General features: G+C 42.4%; 1 protein-coding gene across 3 annotated transcripts; it reads right to left on the bottom strand.

The window, feature by feature from the left end:
- Window positions 1-353: 353 nt before the first annotated feature.
- MAP3K8 (mitogen-activated protein kinase kinase kinase 8) lies at window positions 354-20,726 on the bottom strand. Of its 3 annotated transcripts, XM_075746432.1 has the most exons (10): window positions 20,600-20,726; window positions 20,091-20,200; window positions 15,558-15,682; window positions 14,296-14,638; window positions 11,395-11,559; window positions 9,624-9,885; window positions 7,172-7,278; window positions 2,867-3,019; window positions 2,007-2,253; window positions 354-580 (listed from the first exon to the last, which is right to left on the bottom strand). In XM_075746432.1, the coding sequence occupies exons 2-10, from the start codon at window positions 20,130-20,132 to the stop codon at window positions 447-449; spliced, it is 1,578 nt and encodes a 525-aa protein (XP_075602547.1). In that variant the 5' UTR covers window positions 20,133-20,200; window positions 20,600-20,726; the 3' UTR covers window positions 354-446. The 3 variants fall into 3 exon arrangements, with proteins under 3 accessions (XP_075602547.1, XP_075602548.1, XP_075602549.1); XM_075746433.1 differs by lacking the exon at window positions 20,600-20,726 and having other exon boundaries at window positions 20,091-20,262; XM_075746434.1 differs by lacking the exons at window positions 20,091-20,200; window positions 20,600-20,726 and adding an exon at window positions 18,572-18,654.
- Window positions 20,727-20,761: the final 35 nt, after the last annotated feature.

The raw sequence follows: 20,761 nt of genomic DNA on the forward strand, positions 1-20,761 counted from the left end.
ACCAGTCTTTGACTGGTTAAATAAAGGACTTTTTTTTTTTTTTTTTTTGGAAGGTTTTCCTCTAAGGACAGCTCAGATAGACTGAATCTTACAGCCCACATGCTCAAATTTTTTTTTGACGACAGTATTTGCAAGCATGTACTACAAGTTTTATAAAAGTGCAAGGTCCAGCGCAAGAAGATATCCTGGATTAAGACATTCCCAGCAGTGTTCTTTTTGCCATCTTCTTGTTGGTCAACCAGTAGACGCACAATATCGTTGCTTGGGATCAGCTTATCAGAGCCCCTAAGGGTTTAGCTTAATCATCTGTGCAATTAAACACTATTCACATTTTGCAGCCTACAATGGCAATATTTTTATGTACAAATTCGAAAAATCAAGTCTTAAAATCAAGTTTTAAGAGGTAGAGGTCCAGTTCTGACCTGCCAACATACAACGTTACTCAGTCAGTCGTATTCTAAGGCTGGTGGTCCCCTAACAATATTGAAGTAACCAGCTAGAGCTCCAAGATCTATGTAGAGTGATCTTTGCCTCTTTAGCAGGTCTGACTCTTCCATGCTCCCGGTACACAACGAAGAATCTAAAAAGGAAAAAGAGACAAAGCACGTCCTATTGTTATTTTAAGGACAACATAACATAAACCTCATATAAAACAAATTAAAAGACACCAATTCAACCCACAACTCTAGGGCAAAGAAAGGTAAGCAGTTTGCTACTGAAGAGAGCGAGTGTGTTCAACTATTTCAAAAAAACCTCCATCAGCTGGGACAGCTAGGCAGACCTTCCTCATCCTTTGAGCCATAGTGCTAAAGGAGAGCTTGGTGCAAGAAAAAACTCTGCTAGCTTTCTGCCAGTTGAAAATTCCCCTTCATTACAGGGGAATTTTCATCTAAACAGATGACATCCTCTTTATGTTGCTGGGTGAGACAATACAGAACAAATACGAGACCACTGGTCTCATTTTTTTTTTTTCTTTTAAATCAAGGTCTGAAGAAAGCTTTGCAATGGCAGAACTCCTCTGAACACTTGTATAATGAGTGTTCTACAATCTCAAGCACCTAAACTAAAATTCCAGTTTAATGGTCAAATATTTTTTCATCTTCAAAAGAATCCGTTCAGATGGCCCGAGCTGGTTGAAGGATTACATACTCACAAAGCAAAATGCAGAAGGAGCAATGCCATTCTAGTTGCAAAGGCTGCGACTGATTTAAATGCTAAGTGGATTCATTGCAACAATTATGTATTACAGCACCCAAAACTTAGCATAGATATCTTTTCAAATACTTATCACAATCAAATAAACCACTTGTCTGGAGTCAGTTTTTAAATGCTTTTTGTCAGGACCCTCCAAACATATTTTCGAAGTAGAAGAAAAGCATTTTGAAGCCTGTTAGCAGGTTGCTGGCACCAAGTCTCTCTTAGTCTTGATACTATCTGAGGACACATAGAGTTTTCTAACTGGTTCATGTATTATCCTTCATAAAGCACCTATTAATGCACAAGGGAACTGTGTTCTATCCTACAGTTGTTTTTGTTTTAAAACAAAGGGCTTGCAGTGCTGACGCTCAGCAACATTACAGGTATGTTTTTGTGTGTGCCTTTACAGAAGCATTGGTTTTGGTGGTGTTTGTTGGGACTTTTTTTTTTTTTAAACGACGAAATCACTAGTATCAATAAAACATCTCTACTACTGTGGCAAATTAAGGCAATTTGGGAAAGCAGCCTAAACTTTGTGAAGAAGCGCCCTGAATGACTGCCAAGGCTTTTCCATAAGCCGGCCCTTCCGGAACTGCAGAATTCAAAGTTCTTCCCCTGCTGAAGTCAATGGGCGTTTTACATAACACTTAATAATGAGCTCTGGGTCTGATCTCATCTGATTGGGATTTTTACTGGTCTCTTTCCAGAAGCTTTTTGAGTTTCATTTGTTTCTAAACACTCACTCACATCAAGTTGTGACACAAAGTAAGATCTACAAAGTGCAAGGTAACTAAGCCTGATATCGTTACCTGTAATGTTTTCTGGCAACTGCAGCTCCTTCCTTGCGAGTAGTCTTTTCCTTTCAAACAATGCTGAGTCCAGACTCTGGCACCGTGGTTGCTCTTCTGGGGGTGGGTGTAAGGCTTCGTGTTTGAGTAAGTCTGCTGCAGACAGCCTATGATTAGGATTCCTTTCTAGAGCTGCTTCTAGCAACAGTCTCATGGAAGCGCTGCAGTCTTCAGCAATGTCCTCTAAAGGGGGAGCTTGCTTGTGTATCTGTCGGAATAAAAAAAGACCATTGAAACAGTTATTCCAAAAGCAATGGAAGAGGAAGTCACAGATAACCGCATGAGTGGTCTGGGAATTCCCCACTCATCATCTCCCTGAGGTGGGCTGATCAATTAGAACAGAACATGTAACTGCACAAAAGTTACCTTTTTTAAATCAGATTTTATCATAAATTTAAAAACTCAAAGCAACTCCAAGCAAGCCTAAAATCTGGTGCAATGCAAATTCACCAGATTTCTGTACCACATTGGAAGAACCAGAGAATCAAATTTGCCAGGCTCCAGCTTTATCTGCAACTTGTAAGCAAAACAGACAAGTAGAACATAAAATGTTTGATCAAGTTCCATGCTGTTCCAACCCTGTCCCTGCAGTAAACCCAAGGCCTGTAAATTGTACAACAAACCACAGAGATGACTCCAGCTCAGCCTCTGTCTTCCCCTAAATGATCAAAACCCAGTTCTTCCTTCCCCTCAAGCAAAAAGGATGATATCATCTCTCTGACAAATATTTTGATAGTTTTTATATGACTGGAGCTTTCCCAACAAGAGTACAGGAAACCCTTCAGCTGAAGTTGAGCTACAGCTTTGCTAAGGACACTTACAATATAGAGGTAGGATGGGTATGCAGAGCGAGGATATCTGTTCACCCAGGGTGGGATGCCGGTTTGCATATGAATAATAGTAGCTCCCATGCTGTAGATGTCTGCTTTAGTTGTGTGGCCTCTGCAGAGGATAACTTCAGGGCTCATGTAAATCTGTGAAGAATAGTCAAAAAAGATTCACCAACAGGGGAAAACAACAAGCATAGACGAATCGTTAACGTTTTGTGATCTGGCAAACCCCTCTCTGAAGAGATGCGTCCCACTAGCCCCTGCAGCCTAAAGACCGAGCACCATCCGGGGAGTAAGACTGTTCTGCTGTGCACATGACCACAATCACAGAGATTTTCTGGTTTGGCACCTGGACAGACAGACAGGCCCTCCCCAGCAGGCCACAGCTCAGTGACTATGGGACTTAGCTGAGCTGTGAGAGGCTGAGGTTCAAGCCTCAGCTCTGCTTCCTTCAGCCCAGTAGTAGGAACCTCATTCCTCCACAGCAAAAAGAGGTGCCTGAATAACCAGTTTATGTTGTGGGGCACTGCTGGGACCGCTCCATTCTGCCTGAACAACATGGGCATGCACTAGGCTGAAGAGAGAGGGTGACCTCACTGCTAGCCACCCAGCTAGGGGTAGGAGTCCACTCCTCAAATCCCTGTTACATTGGATACTGCACAATCTGGACAGAACTGACAGATATACACCTTCCTGTCTTCCTTACTCTTCTCCTCTGCCCCCCTTATCCAATAATCTGCGTGTTGGGGCATTATCCTAATAAACAGGACAGTGAGGAACAAGCCAGGTCTAAGGCAAGGCATAAATTACAAGCCAGGTCTCTTGAGTCCTGCTGCGTGCCCTTTCCACCAGGTTGCGCCAGAGCAGCTATTAAGGCAAGCATCACTCTTCCATCTTTTTTTTTTTTTTAAATCGAAAAATTCTAATCTCATCTAAACCAAAATAGAATTTCCATCCAAACATTTCACCGAAACGTCTGGATTTGTCAAGACTCTGAAGAAGGATGCGGTGGGAAGCTCCTGCCAGCTCCAGGCAGCTCGGGAGCGCAGCGGGAGGAGAACCAGCCGGGCAGGATGCAGGAGGCACACCCCGCGGTGCACGCACAGCTCTGCCACCAGCACTGGCTGAGGGAGTAGGTGTCAACACAACGCGGGCACAGCCCACAACACACTAGGTTAGCAAGCCACCCTATTTGCTTTGGTTTCTACTTTTCCCTCACCCAATTTCCCTCTAAAGGAGTCAAACAGAACTTTAATTAGTTCAAGTCATCCTGCCACAAAGAATCACATTAAGAGCCATTAACTGACACAAGAGCAGGAAGTTAAGTCATCACCCCGTGGTTTGACTACCTATTACCACAGATTGAGAACAGCTGTTATTCCAAGGAACTACAGCTCACTCAAATTCCAAGGAATATTTCCCAGTAAATCACATACCATATCTGCAAACAGAGCTTCAGATCGGAAGCACGTACAAAGGTTCAGCAGGTGCCTACAGCTGCCACTTACTCCTATCCACTGCTTTCCTCAGGGCTAAGATAGAGAAGGTACATCCGCACCTACCACCTTTGAGTCTCACAAGGAGCAAAGAACAGAATTTCTACTTTTTTTACAAAAGTCATTAGTAAATAGAGTGTAATCTATACAAGCAAAAAGCAGCTGCCTTCTTGAGGAAAAAAGGATGCTGGAACAAGAACCTGTCTGCAGTTAGAGTCAAAGTGTAAAACCAGTCAAGATGTACCTCGATTGCACAGGGCCAACACGCAAAAATGAGATGTGCATCCAAGCTGTGATTTCAGACTGATTTAGACCGGCCCACAACTCTGTTGCCACCAAAGCAGGCAGCCCAAGCCCCAGGTACCTTCCCATTCCCACTCCTTCCTCCCGCTGGGCTGGCACTTGTCTGCCAGTCAGACCAGAGACACAACCCAGCTAAAAACCAGTTCTTTTCTTCATGCTGTGCTAGTTTTAAATTCAGCATTCCTGCACATGAATCACACCTTCCACCTTCAATAATCCCAGGCAGACAACTTCTTCCTCGCCTCTAATGCCTGTAACTGGAGTTTCTTGTTATTTTCATATTTTTCTTTATATTTTAACAAAGTGACAGAAGCATAACAGAAAGTGTAGCATATGCTTAGAAAAAGTATTCCTGCAGAGCAGTTTCATGACAACCATGGTATATTGTGCTGTGTGCATTGTATACACACTGTTCAGAAACCCCAGGTTTTTCATGCTACATCAACCAAACAAAATTTAACTATCTTTCAACCGTTCTGTCCAGAATTGCAAACTATTCATTCACATACAGCAGATTCATTACATTTAGACTTTCTGTGGTATAGAAGCAAATAAAAATCCTAAATCCCTGCAGAACACACACAGGAGAAAGGTAACTCCAACTGCTACTTCCTTCGTGGACATGAGTCCCTGCCAATACCAGACGTAAAAGAAACCAGCCGGTTCATAGGCACGATGTTGCACAGCAGTGACAGAGCCCTAACGAGGGGTTGCACAATGACATGCAGAAACAGCACTCCTGGACAACTGCACCACTTCTTAACGCTGCACAATAGAGGGTGCAAAACTCAGGAGGACTTTTCCTTTCTTGAAAAAAAATCAAGAAAGCCTACAAAAGACTACAGGGAGCATTTGTGGGTGACTGGATTAGGCAGCCCACAAGGCTGAACACAGTGGAGAGGAAGATGCCTAGGAGGAAGACTGTGAGCAGAAAAACCTATAGACTAGCATTCACAATGTTCCTGTAAGTCTTTGACTGGTATCTGAAAATCTCCTTTCCTGGCGCTCTCTCTGCATGCAACCTTACTTCTGGCCTGCGATGCTGCGGCAGAACAGCAGGATTGCCAGTTCCCAGGACTGAGACAGCAAACAGCAGCATCGTCATGTTTCAGGGTTGTGAAAATTATCCTCTTTCTGAGGACATGACAGCAGGTGCTCAACAGTGCAGAGTAATTTTCTTCCTACTACATGAAGAACTAAGTGTTTTTGCAGTTGCTCTTCCCAATGTGAACTTGGCCTGTCTTCCAACAGCCAGGAGTGGATCAGTCCACTCCACAAACCTGGAAATTTCCTGTTTATATTCATCTCCATCCTTGGGAAATACCTTACACCAGGGCTTCCAACTCATTCCCACCATTTTCTTATTCTCATTAATAGCACAAAAAAACGCCCCAAACAAACAAATAAAACCTAACTCAAAATAAAAAGCCAACAAAGCACATACATTAAATGCCAGAAAGCATTTTAAGCTCTTAAGTCCCCTGACTCGAAAGACAGTGAAAACAAATGTTCAAGTATTTTCCCAAATATCTTGAAAACAAATAAACGAACAAGCCTGACATTCTGTGAAATCTTAGTTTATCCTACCCTTCCAAGGAGTGAAGTGCTCTTTCTGAGTTATATAACTATCTCCTCTAAATACATGCCTATGCTGTGGAAGACTATCAAAATGGTAAGCGCCAACATTTCAGCCGAAGTGTTTCCTGTAAAAAACCTCCTCCGGCATCAGAGAGTGTGCAAAGCCACATTTACAGCAGCTATCCAAGCTAGTTGTTGCTGCTTGACTGTTTGAAGCTCCAGCCCTGGAAACACTTGAGCATGAGGGTAGCCCAAGGGGCGTTGCAGGACCTCTGTGCATGTTCAGCCAAAGTTGCTGAGAACATTTAAAAGGTTCTCACCTCCATCACTGTAATGCCTAAGCAGTTTACCAGATAATCATGAATCGTGCTGTACGTAACCCCCAAAGAACGAGAAGGTTACATATAGATGGCAAACATAGTTTAGAAATGCTAAGGGACAAAACCCAGAGGTCTAATTTCTGCAGTTTCAAAGAAGGAATCAAACTATTGTGTTGAACAAGTCACCCCAGTCCATAGCTGGTATCTCAGAAGAAATCTTTGCTAGAGCAAAGAACCAAATTCCAGTCTGAAGCATCTCTGACCAGCAGCTGATTCACTGCAAACAACCCTCCTCAGAGCACTGTTCCTTTGTTTGACTTCAGTGAATCCCGATTTCTCTTTGACTTCAGATTTAAAAAACATTAACAAATGGGACTGCAGAGAAGGTGACATGGCTTTCAAAGTGTAACACCTGACTCTCCATTCACTAAGTTGAAAATAAAAATATAATTGAGATTATATTAATGTTTGTAATTTTTTATAAGTTATTATAAAACTCTTTTACCCAAGCTTCTACCTTCAAGCTCCAAATTTGAGCCTAAGCATCGCAACCATGGGAGTAATACAACATGAGGGCTTTTGTCCCTCTGGCTTCTTACCTCTGTTCCTCTAAGGTCTTTGGGATAGTAAATGTCTTCAGTCATTTGCACACTTAGGCCAAAATCCACCAAAACAGCCTTAGTTGACATAAAGACAATGTTGCTTGCTAAAAGAAAAACAAAAATGACACCATTTAAGTTTCTAGCACATTGGGCATTTATTTTACAACATGCTTGTTGTAAAAAAAGTTGGATGTTAGCCTGAAAAGGGAGATAAACACAATGAGTCTCTATAGCTGACAGAGTCCTCCTCCTAGCCAAAACAGGCCTGTTAGTGATTGGGTTCAATTTTAAATCATATCTTAAAAATCAAACTGGACTGGTTTACGTAAAAGAAGAATCAATGTTTGGTCATTTTCCTAGCTTAAAAAGAAAAAATTTAAAAAAAAAAAGAAAAAAAAAAGAGATAGAGATGAAGAAATGGCTGAGGGTAAGGGAGGAAGGTGGAAGACTGGCAGGCACATTAGTGCAGCGAGGGTTGCTCTGGAGATGTTTAATGGTGGCCCAGGTGGTGAGCAGGCTGTGCAGGTCTGGCTATAAACAACATATCTGTTGGTCACCAAGAGGTTTCTCTACACTAACAATTTAAATGAAGACAGAAGTAGAGAGGAACTGAGGCCACACTGGTCTCCTGCACCGGTCAGTGAGAGTGGCTCAGCGTGATGACAGAGAACTGACTATGGCGGCAAAAGTAATAAAAGACAGAGAGTTCCAAACTCCCACCAAATTGCAGCAATATCTAGGAGCTTAACTCACTTTCCTTCATAAAACTCTGCCTAAGGCACAACTTTGTACTGAGAGGCTTTCTTTGCAGTTGTATTTCTGATCACATATTTATGAACATAGCGCTCTGTGTAAGCCATCAGAAATTCTTGTTTGCTGTTTCAGAAGACGTGGACAAACGAAGTTGCCAAGTTACACAACAGAAACACATTTTCTCCCAGAGGAAAATGGGGGTCATTCTCCGCCTTGACAGAGCCCACCATGACCATCCAGTGGGAAGACGCAGGCTTGATTTCAGCGGTACTGGTTCCTGCAGCCATCCTTCACCTACCAGCCTCTTTACCAGTGCTACAAAACTACGTAAATAAATCTGTAATTTCAGAGATACTTTTGAAGATATGGATTTTAAACACCACATGAAAGACGGTGCAGAGGGCCACGCTGCCACAGCGCAGCAAGCTCTGCTGCCTGCTTGGGACTGCACCCAGCCCCAGCTTCAGCTGGTTTCAGATTAAAGCTACCCCCAGCAAATAACCCGAGATTTGCACCCTGGTGCCTCCAGGCCACCAGCCCCGAGCAGCCTCCATGGCCCTGGGCGGCCTCCACCTCAGCTCCTGCCCTGCATCCAGTAATACAGAAAAAGGCTGGAAAAAGCAAAACGTACTCACATCCACCACGTTCACAACGGGCTGGTTATCCTATCCACTATGTAGATGTAGTGGGTTGGGTTTTGGCTGGTTTAGTTTTTAAACCTTTTAATTAATGTCACTGCTACTACCAATTACAACAAACCCATAGGAAAAACTCTTACTACAAGTGAGAAAGCACAACTAAGGAAAAAATGAAACAGTTGTATAGTTGTCAGAATCTCCAAGGCTTACAGCTAAAGTACTGACTCATATTAACTAAAAAAAATGCAAAACCGAGATAAAAATTTAGCAATTCCTGATAATTGTCTTCTGTCACCTATTTATTGTAACACTTCAGCTTGAATATTTCTATTTTAAACCCTCAAGTTTAGCAAAAATTAATCTGCAGAAGAGATACGCCTTCATTAGAAGCATTGTTACTAGAAAGGCAGGATTTATCTGTCTGCGAGTGGAAGTAGTGATGGGAGAAACAGTATTTAATATTAAATGCGGTGCATTAAAATTAAAATTTAAAGCAATTTAATATTAATATATTTAACTTAGGTTTAATATCAATACATTTTGATTATTTATGCATGTTAATACCCAGAGCTTTTTAAAAGCAAACATATACTAAAATTTGAAGTAATTGTTGAAAGGAAAAAACTACAAAATATGTACTTAGTTCCAAAGTGTCTCAAACTGAGGAACAGCCATGGAGAAACATAAAACCTAAAAGAAGGTACAACTGGAAGGTGAGCATGGAAGTACTCAGGATGAATTTACATGGAAAGAGGGAAACTTCTGGCTTAACACAGACTGATAATTTCGCCCATTTTCTTCAGGTTTTTATTTCAAATAGAGTTTCTCAAGACAGGCAAAGGAACTATGACTCTCAAATCATCCTCTCCACTGAAGTGAATTAATAAACAGTGTAAATAACTACTATCTCCAGAACCTGACCTTGTCAATGTTGAGCATTATCCATCCCTCCCTCCCAGAGATGTGAGGTTATGCGCCTCAGCTCAGTCACAGACTCTCCATCGGACCCCCAGCCCAGCCCGGACCAGAGAGCACCCCAAGGAATCACACACACGTACGTTTGATATCGTGGTGGATAATCCTCTTGGAGTGGAGAAAGTCAAGTCCTTTCAGAATATGCTTTGTCACCCAAATGATTTCAAATTCTCTCATAGGACCACAACTCTCCAGCTTTTCCATGACAGATCCTCCCTCTCCAGCTTCCATAAAGAGATGGATCGTCTCATCCCACAGAATAGCACCGTATAATTCAGCAATGTTTTCATGACGGAAACATGCTTGTATTTCAACATCTGATGGTTTGAACTGTTCCACTGGAACCTAAAGACATTGAAACAAAATGACAGAAAAGCAGCTCAAAAAACAGGTTATCTGTACTAACACTAGTTATCCTACAGATTAAAATGGAAGAAGGAAGCAAAGCACTCCTATCCACTTGTTAAAATACGGAGCTTTATTTTGATCCTGTGATTTGTTCTTCCTTTCCAGTTGACATACATCCTGTTTAAAGTTGACAGTTTTTGGAATCATGCCCAAATAAAAAGTGCAATCTTCCAGAAAAAGCAATGTAGCAAGAGTTATTCCCATCAAAATCTGGTAGTTACGCAAAAGCTCTATGCAAACTTCCTGGTGAAGGAGATAAAAATCCCACTGCTTTTTCCATTAGCTTTGTGCAGGCTCATCTGCTCTACCAGAACTATACACCCATCTGACACGTGGATCAGTGCTTGCAGCACTCAGCGCAGTCTACAGACTAACCACGCTCAGGACCATTACTGACCTCGATTCAATCCTTATCAGCACTGTTTTATGGCTTGCAAGAAACACAACCTGCTTTAAAGCAAGCACCTGGCAGCACTATATTTCTTTAAAAAGTACTGACGGCAGATTGCTAAGACAATAAAAGCACTGTTTGCTTACACACGGAAAGGCTACTACCACTCCTTTTATTCTCCTTCCCTCAGATTTGTGGCTGTGAACCAAATAAGAGATCAATATTTTAACTGCAATAAGAAATACTGTTTGTATTTTCAGGAACATTAGGATGGTTTAATTCTGCAGTGGGTTATGCCAGAGTGGCACACTAATCTGTCCCCATGTGGATACATTGGCTGCAAGGGAAGGACATACAACTGCCTCCTCAACTCTTTCACACACAGAAGTAATACAGGTACTTATTCATGAGCTGGGGGATATAGAGCAATGCCCCAGCTGAGCTTTTACTGGTCCTAAATATATACTGATCAATTCAGAATAGTATGTTGAAAGGTAAAGTTGAAAGAAAACATTGGCTTGCATAAAAATAGGGGGGTGCCAAGCAGTTTTCTTGAGACATCTCACAACCTTAAGCTTAGTCAGTGCCCAAAACACAATGAGAGATGTACGTAAGCTGAGCTCTCAGGGACATTAACAGCACTGGAGTAAAGAAAACTTAAGTCTGAGGATCCCAGTTAAAGGACGAGATTCTAAAACCATCTGCAGCAACAGGGTTTTGCTACCATCTGCAGCGGGGAAGTGATCTCATGCTGGTATTTTACAACTGTGAGTACAACAGGATAAGTAGAAACTCCTCTATGCCCGCAGCACACAGTGGCAGTGACATGTACACCCAGATACTTTCAAAATGCAGAAACTTCTGCAGTCTCAGAGTCAAAAAATTAAAACAAGTTAGCAGTTAAAAAAGTGCATTTTTCTACCTTGTGTAGGTCAACAAAACCAAGATGATCATCAGCCTAACAGTGGAATTTGATGCTGACGTATTTGAAAATATACTGTATGTACTATGTCATACAATATTTGCTCAGAGATAAATCTGCTGAACAAACATACCAGTTTGCACGCCATTCGTTTCTTGGTTTCTCTATCTTGGGCTAAGTACACCTTCCCAAAAGCTCCCCGAGGAATAAAATCAGAGCCAATGTTCCTGTAAGTCAGCTTCCATGGAAACAGGAGCACATCTGAGTCAATTTGATAGCGCCCATTCTTGGGTGTGATCTGTGGAGTTAAATTAAAAAAAAAAAAAAAAATCACAATGAAGTTAAAACTACTTCAAGTCTAATTATTTCATACATGTAGTGGGGAAAAAAAATACATCACACATATATGTGCATGATGCATGTGATCTGTTCAGCAGTCTTTATTTAGAAACACCAAATGGGAACAGCATGTGAGGTGTGGCATTCATTCACAGCCCAGGCATCCACGTTTCTCTCTAGTGACTAACTTACAAAGTGTAAGTTGCAATTAATTGTCTTGAAACAACAACAACAGCAGCTGGGTTAATGAAATTACCCACCTCTTGTTATTAGATTTACCTGCACATGTTTGTCCTTCCTGTAATCTGCTAACTTGTTATGCCACATACCTGTTATTCACAGGCTATCTTATACGATGTGAGCAAGAGTTTCAGTATTTCCTAATATCACATGTACTGCTAGGGGTTCACATTTTAATTTTCCATCTTGTATAAGAGTTTCTGCTGCTTAATAACAGGTCAAAGAAGTCTGCTGTGATTTTACCAGCCACCACCTTCTAGTTTTATATTGTAGTTCAGTAAAAAAAGAGCAGGATTCACTCTGTCTGCTTTAGGTGGGTAATGGTGGGAACTGTGGTTGTCTAGAGCATCAACAAGGCGAGGGGGGCTCCTTCAGGAAGCGATTCAGAGCATCTAAGTCAGTATCTTGCTGTAAATCTTTCTCTGAAACAGCTCCCTCCCTCTGCACATAACAGAGAGACCAAACTCCTAACTACATGTGAGTACAGCTTGAGGTTTGATGTCATTTCTTCAGTCTCTTAATATTCTCTCAGCTAAAGAATTAGTAATGTTTCCTGTGAATGTGCTCCTAATTAAATTCAGGGATATACAGCATGGTCAGTATCTGGAATATCATTAAACTGTTTACTGCTACTTTATCAAGATTCTTGAAAATATGTAAAAGCAGATCAAGGATATTTATCACTTCATGTCTGTCACATGGCCTCACGTACTCAGCTCTTCAGCTACCCTTTTTAAGATAACAGCACATTAGGAAGATTATTTGGTTTAGATTTTTTTTTTAAGATGTAACACACATAATCCATCTGTGCTTTAACTACCTTAATATTTTTCAATTAGGAAAGTATCTTCTTGACTGCTAAAACTAATTTGTGACTAGTATCTGCATGAAATAATTAAGAACTTTGAAGAGTTTACTTTTGTGGAGGATAAGTTCTTAACTGTTGGGGGGATGTCTTTCAATAAAAAGTATTTTGCTTAGCCTCCCCTCCACTCATCAGAGGTAAAGGTAAAGACTCTAGCTATCCGGACATCTGACCTGCTGCTTCTGCATTTCAAGGGCTTGAGATTAGCTAATCCACATGGGTTACACCTGTCCTGGAAAGTAACACAGAATGAGTGGAGTGGATTTGGCAGAGCAAGAGGACAACGACCACCACACTATTCATGTTTTCAGGAGGCTTTCAGGACTCGTTCCTAGCCTGGTCCTGTGGAGTGAACGCTCCTTTGTGGCTGTAACACATCCTCCAGTTTAGTTTCAGCTGAAAGAAATCCAGCTTGTGCCCTCCAAGACCCTCTGTGACGCGAGCCACAGTGCAGTCAGTGAGGGTCACCAGGCAATCAGAAACGCTCCTGATCGTAACTAAAATGCTGCAGACATTTACAATGTAGATGCACCTGCTGAAATGCATGTACAGGCAATGCCCTGCCTCCAATCCTCAGGCGCTTAATGGGATCACGTGCACCTAATAGTACTTGGTTCATACCAATTGCATGCATCTGTAGAAACAATATGCAAGCAAAACAACCACGAGCATGTAGAACAGTGTCTATCCTAAGTATAGGAAACACTAAGTGTCATTTCAAAGTTACAGAGTTTAAAAGTGACTGTTTTGCAATACTGCAACACTCCCTCCAACTCACAATAAAGCAATACCCCCTGCTATTTCACACCTGAGTAACCAGTAAGCCTCAAGCAACCAATGTTCACATATAAAACATATCATATGCAAGATATTTAAGATGATAGATGTAGAACATCTTAAGAAAATAAGGCAGCAGCACAAACATCAGAGCAACTGATTTTAAATAGAAGTCCAATGAGCTACAGATACTTGTAGAACACAAATAATTTCAGGGAAAAAATTAACATATCTCAAAACAACTCATCTATACTTGAATTCAGCAGTGTGTGTTATCACCTAATACTGTAATTCTGAAAGTCACAGTTGACTGTATGTTTTTTCTCCTTACATTACTACTTTTTACATTTTGTGCAGAGAGAGTAAATTGAGTAACTATACCAAAATAGATCCTAGATCTTTATTTGGGAGTTTTGCATAATGAACTCTTTTTACTGCATGAACATAAGGGATTGGAAAACCTTTACCATCGTCCAAACCTGTAAGCCAACATAGCTGTAGCTTTTGCTTTTTTACTGCATGTCTCAAGTTGGTATTCAAAGTTGGGAAATATTTTGTAATATCCAGGGATACCAAGAGGCTACATAGAGTGGATCTTTCTGAACAACAGACCATTCTCCATAGCTGCCACAGGGGCTAGGCTTGATGACCTCAGAGATCCCCTCCAGTCCCACGTTTGCACGTAGATCAACAGCCTGACTGTTACTCCTGGGACCGGGAGTGATCTTTATTTAGATTCATTAAAAACTTCTAAAGCCTAAGGTCTACTAATTTTCAAGTTAAAAAAAAAAAAGAAAAAAAAAAGAGGCATACCATATTCAAGAGGATTCCAGATTCTTGCTGTCTGCATCCTTTAAATTGTTTGGCAGCATTAGACACCTGATTTGCAAAAGCAAGCAGGTCTTCCACAGTCCCATATTTGACGGAGGACATCAAAGAAACCTCCCTTTCACAAAACAGTAAAGATTCCGCACGTTCTTCATTTTGATTTGCCTCTTCACACATTGTAATTAAGCTGTCTTCATAGACGGCAAGGTTTTCCATGATGTCTATCACCTCAGACATATTTAAATTAGTTAGCAACAAGTCAATCTCCTCTTTGCTATCACTACCCGTGCTCATATACTCCATTACTGTCCACTTTGCAAAACCACTCCTGAAAAAAAAGAAACAAACCTGAAAACACTTTTCACCTAAACTTGTTTTAGCAAACTAAAAATGAAAAGAAGTCAACAGGGTGATAGACAGCTCATTAGTATACAGTTAGATTTAAAATTATTAATTTGCATTATGAAGAAAATCATAATTAGTAGACTGGGTGACGAAGAAATGGAGAAAAAGTCTTTCTAGTGAAATTTTATTTAGAAGTTATAAGTGAACCTCCCCTGTCACTTATTCTTGGAATTTACTTTGATAAAGCTTTTTGTTAGAGGAACTCGCACAGTAAGGAAGCATGAACTAGTTATGTTTTGCTGGATATGCAAAAATGAAGGGGCACCCTCAGTACAAATGAAGGACTACATTATTTGGAAATGAATGACAGAGAGAGATATAAATGTACTCAATTAGTTTATCCTCAAGTTTTTATGAGCAATTTATGTGATGTGTCCAGAAAGAAAAGGTGGTCATGGAGCAAGATCATTCCACTAGTAATAAACATCTGTTAATAACATTGCATAAAGCACAAGTCACTCACTACCTGAGATACACAATCCATCTTTTTTGCAAATAACTGATCAGAACTAGACTTGAACTGAAATTTTCACCAGTTTCAGAAGAAAGTAAAAAATTGAATTATTGTAAAAAAAATGAGCTTTTGAAGTAGTTTCTAGCAGTTTGTTCTGCCCTCACTAGTCCTAATAATAACTTTTTAAAAAATAAATCTTGACCATTTTGCTGAAGTGAACTTTCACTGCAAGAAACCGGGTTCAACATCCCAAAAAATCCCTTCCCATCCCAGGTTCCCACTTTAAGCCGGAGAGAGTTACTCTATTCAAGTTAAAAACATACGCATGGTCAGTCATTAAAATACTTACACAAATAGTTTTCAAGACATAAATGTGTAGAGCACTTACCTTGTATTTATCCTGGTTACATCACACAAAACCATCAAAAACTTCTCAATATAATCCCTAAAGTGGTCATGTTTCTTGAACCCGTATTTACCACCGATGATAATTTCACAGCGTTCTGTAGCAGTCTATTAAAAAAAAAAGCAAAACAAATAAAGTCACGGTGTACCAGCTCAAGCAGAAAGACTGGTTTATGCTCATATGATCATTTGCTTCACAGGCTCCACGGAAAGAAAAACTAGTAATCACAAGGCTGAGATAACAGGGGATTTTTCTGCAGAAAAAGATGACAGCTCAAAAAAGAATCAAGCTACTGTACGATCATCCAGATTTCCAAGTAGTAGCGAAAAATAGTTTTTCCATGGTTAGGTCCTGAGTTTTATTCTCCCTGCCTCATGCTTGTTAATAGCAAAGCAGCGAAGGATCTCCTTTTCCTCTAGCAGAACTGAGTAGAGCATGCCCTATTTAGAAAGCTTTCATTTCCCTTTTTCATAATCTACTGCAACCATCTATTTTCGGCAAAATCTAACAACCAGACAAAAAGACTCTTAAAGAAAAAAAATAAAGAAAAGCAGCAAATGCAACCTATTTATCTCAAGGACAAGCAGCAGACTCGGTCCCCTGAGGCCACGGAGCAATGCCGTTTACCCAGGTACAGTTTCTGGTTATGATCATTATCTTTCTTACCCTCCCCGCAAGGACGTGGAAGCTTTGTGGCACATATTTCTCATGGGTTAGAGTATTTACGTCAGCTCTAACGTTGAAGAAAACCGAGTAAAATGACGCGGCTGACTTGGCAAAGAAACTCAGACCATGTGTTGCGAGACGGAAAGGCAGGACAGGACAGCTCAGCAGATGCAGCACAGGAAAAGGCAAGGGGAGTGCCTGCGGTGCAAGGCGCTCCTTTTCAAACCTCTGGGGTGGCAGAGCAGCACCGTGCCCCCCCCGTACCCCCAAGACTGACAAAGTGACTTTCAGCAGCACTCTACACCAGTTCATCCAGCCTTGAATCAACCTGATGGCACCCCGAGCATTAGAGCAGCCGGGTAGGAAACCTTGCAGTCACTAGCACTGCTCAACCGGGGAGCACCCAGGCTTCATATCCGGGGTGCTAAGAGAGGTCAGGTTTTTCCAGCCTACACAAGCAAAAAAAGATGCTAGGGGTGTTTTCTAACCCCTAGCATCCCATCTTCCTGCTCTATACCCAAGCTAAAGGCTGTTAACAAAGCCTGAAAGTGTTTACTCTTTATTGTAAAGGAGATTTCTATTTCTCCCCACAGCAGGACTTTTATTCATTGGGGTTTTTTTTGGTGCTGAATTAGTGCGGGTGGAGAGAAAAGAAACAGTCCAGTCATAAAAGGAACTGAGAGACTGCATGTGTAAAGCCAGGTAAAGTCAAAAACTAGTCCTGAGGGACTTTCTGAAGAAAAACATGAGCCTCTAGATGCTCTAGTCTTTTGTGGATAAAGACAAGTACATATCACGATTAAACTAATAAACTCTGATGTTTTCATGTATAAGGCATCTGTACAGTTTAGACCAAATGCAGCTTTCCATAAGTGCCAGCTCTGCTCTGTTCCTCAAAATGTTCCCAAACTACAGGACAATAGTAATAATATTCTTGACAGTTTCACTACCACCCAAAAAGCTCTGAATAACAAGAAAAAGTGACTATAACCTGTGTGTTCCCAGTTCTGTTCTGTGCTTTTAGTGCTTGAGAAAAGCTGCAGACCCTTCATTTTTCCCTATATCTAGCAAATTCTAAACACTAATGTTTACATAATGAGAGCAGTGCCTTGACTATGTAAAATTGATTTTTTAAATTATGCAGCAATTTATGTATGATATTTCCACCAGTGGCAAAAAAAGGTGTCCATTTGCCAACAGGGAATTCATTCTTCCTTTTTATCCCTAAAATCCTGTACTAATATCTGTTGTGGGCTGTTAAGTAACATTCTAAATCATTCTATGCAATCCAGGTACATCACTAAGTATGCTTTACTTAGGTTCTCGGTTAAAAAGCTTTTTTTACCTACAGTGGAAGAAAAAACCTAAATGTAAGCACTTAAGTCAGTTGCTAAAGCACTCTTTCTCCAGATCTGCCTTTATTTCAACATCACCACAAGTAATTTGCAAGCCAAGAGTTTATTTCTCTATTTATCACGAGTGGCTTTTCCTTAAACCCTTTTTCTGAGAAGCATGCTGCTTGAAAGCATCCTTATATCCATCAGATTAAAATAAGAGTAACTGAATACCAGAGTTCTGAGCCCCTGTGGGATTTTTTTGTGTCAAGGAGCAACAAAGCAAACAAACAAACAAACCCGAATAAAACCTACAATAAAAATTACCACCCCCCCAAAAAAAACAACCAAACAAACCCAAACCCTAACCAAAAACTGCAGACTGGCTCAACACAATCATACATCCATAAAGATTTCTTGCGCTGCTTTTAGGGAATAATTTTCTGGTCTCAGTGGCAAGTAACTGTCCACCAGTGATGAAAAAAAAAGTCCTTATTTGCTTTTAAAAAAAGTTATCGACAAACCCTGAAAAACACACTCGCTTTGATAAAAAAGTTCTGCTGTTAAGGAACAAGAAATATGAACAATTTCAATTTCTGCATAATTCCAAATTTCCACTTGGGAAAAAGAAAAAACCTCCTAGCGCTGACAGTGTCAAAAAGCTCACCTCCAGCACGGAGCCGTTTCAGTACCCCCCTCCTCCCCGCAGCCCCCCTGGGGGCAGCACCGGTGCCGCAGACCACACGACTGACTCCGGTCCGGAGGCTGAGGGCAGCCAGGGGCCCGCCCAGCTGTAACCCCCCGCACCTCCGTCCCCCGCTGCCAGCCGGCCGGGCTGGAGGGCGAGCGGAGAGGCAGCCGAGCCCCCTCCGCAGCCCCGTCCCGCCGCGCCGGGGCTCTGCCGGCGCTTCTCCCCGGCGCTGGCCCTCTCCCGCCCCGCCGGGAGGCCGCGCTGCCCCCAGCCCCTTCCCAGCCCCGCTCCCCAGCCCCGCTTACCCGCGGGGCGCCAGGAGAGGCCGCGCCGCCCGTCCGCACGCAGCCAGCGCCGGGGCCGCTCAGGCCGGGTCCCGCGGGAAACTCCCCGGGGCGGGGAGGGCGCAGGTAGCGCCGCCCGGACCGGGGCGGCTCCGGCCAAGGTTTCTATTTCGGTTTCCTGGAAGGCGGGAGCGATGCGCCGCCCTACCCCGGGCGCGGAGCGGCGGGGCCACGCTGCCGTAATCCCGGCGAGAGCTCTCGTCGTGGCCCGGCTGGTGGCATCGGTGAGCCCCTTCCCACGGCCCCCGTGTGCACCCAGAGGGGATCCCACCAGCTTCCTGCACACACTTAGCTTAAACATTATCTGAATAAAACTTCAGCTGAAACTCCGGTGGAATTTAGGACAATAATGCGAAAGATCTGTTAGCTGCAGTAGGATTACTCTGGGAGACAGTAGCGCGAGTCTGGTAATTGCTAAAATCGGGCAGGAGTACATTTTATTTCCCACCCAAGAGGCAGTAACTCTTGCAGGACTGTGCTGCCCGATACCTTCTCTTCAGTGCATGAGTTTTTAAGGAGAGAAGTGGCACCTCTTGATCCCCAAAACCAGTTGCTGCAGCACTAGGAGCTGATGAGTTGAACCTGACTCCAGATCTCATGAGACAAGAGCTGTATTTTCTGTTTATTATCTGCACTATAATGACTACATGCTTGCCGAAGTCAATGGCAAAACTTTCATTATAAAGTTTCAGGACAAACACTCACCTTAGGATTCAGTGCTTATTATAAATACATACAACTCATTTTCTGTTTATATTACCCAGACTTACTGACTCCTTTGTTTAAAGATTACACTTCTGCTACTTCTCCTATGTTGTTCAAAATTGTCAAGGTATGGCACAAACGACATTCTGAATTGTGCAGGGATTCAGACAGACTCACTATCTGATTTTGTTTTCCTCAGCATCACAATTTATATGCGGAACACTGCTAGAAGGGTTAACCTGTGCTCACGTATGCTTTCTTCTCCAAAATATACAGATGATACATACATCAGCAAACCTCCATAAAGGAGTATGTATCTTCTTTGAGTCTGACCTTGTTTAATTACACTATTCAGTGCATTTGCTAAGAAACATCTGTGAAAAAATGCAAGACAGTTGGAGATGATTCAAGGAGGGAAAAACAGAGGAAGGAAATGAAGGGGATTTAGGAATAAGGAACAGGAGAATTAAAAAGGAGAGAGGCCAGGCCTGGGAGAGGGTAAAATTGGCAGCACCTTGAAAGTGGGAGGTTAAGGCTGAGTAACACATCCTTAACATGTAGCCCTCACGTTAGGAGAGCTCACCTAAGGTATCCTAGCATTTCAGGAACTCGCTAGGGTTGTTAGTTTTCCTAAACCCACAATTAATTTTAATGAAACCATTTTCCTTTTTTAGACCAGCTTCAAAGGGAAAAAGAGGAGGAGTTTCTCTCTCTCCACATCAATGAATTTAGGAAGAACAAGTCATAGAATTCCAGAGGAAACTTCCGTACTTACCTTGGAGAGATGGAGGAAACACAAGTTTCTGCTCCATGGCATGTGTTCATAGGATACAAATTGAAATGTAGTATTTTAAAAGCAACCTACTCTCTGTCTTCCGGATCATCCTGGGATACAAAACAAAGATTATAAAGCTATAGCAATTACCTACAGTCCCTGACTTAGCCGGAGGCGACCAAGAGCACAGCTCAGCAGTGAAGACCTGCTAACACACGAAGCAGTCATGTGGCCCCTAACATACACTACAGACGTACCCACGAGTTTTACACAAATCACTGGTTTAAGATATTAAAGAAAACAACGTCTTCTCCATTGCCCATCCAGGGAACCGCACAGCAGGCCAACAACAACTTCCCGGGCGCCCTGCAGCTCCGTGCCCCCACCATTGCCTTTCTGATCCCGCAGAACACGCGTCCTGCTGTCTCTAACGTAACCCCACTTTTGCACCCCCGGTATGGGACCAGACAAAGGTTTTATTTCCCCTTCAGGTTGACCTCCGTGCCCACCTCCATCCTCCTGCCCTCAGCTGGCGGGGCTCACGCCGGTGGTCACCGCAGGCCCTGGCAGCGGGGCGCGCAGGAGGCCCAGGCCGCTGTGTGCTCCCTCGCCTCGGGCAGGCAGCTGCCCCCCCCCCCCCCCGCCTTGGGCCGGGCCTGGCCTGGCCTAGA

This window comes from Balearica regulorum, chromosome 2 (genome assembly GCF_011004875.1).
Source record: "Balearica regulorum gibbericeps isolate bBalReg1 chromosome 2, bBalReg1.pri, whole genome shotgun sequence".
Classification (NCBI taxonomy): domain Eukaryota; kingdom Metazoa; phylum Chordata; class Aves; order Gruiformes; family Gruidae; genus Balearica; species Balearica regulorum.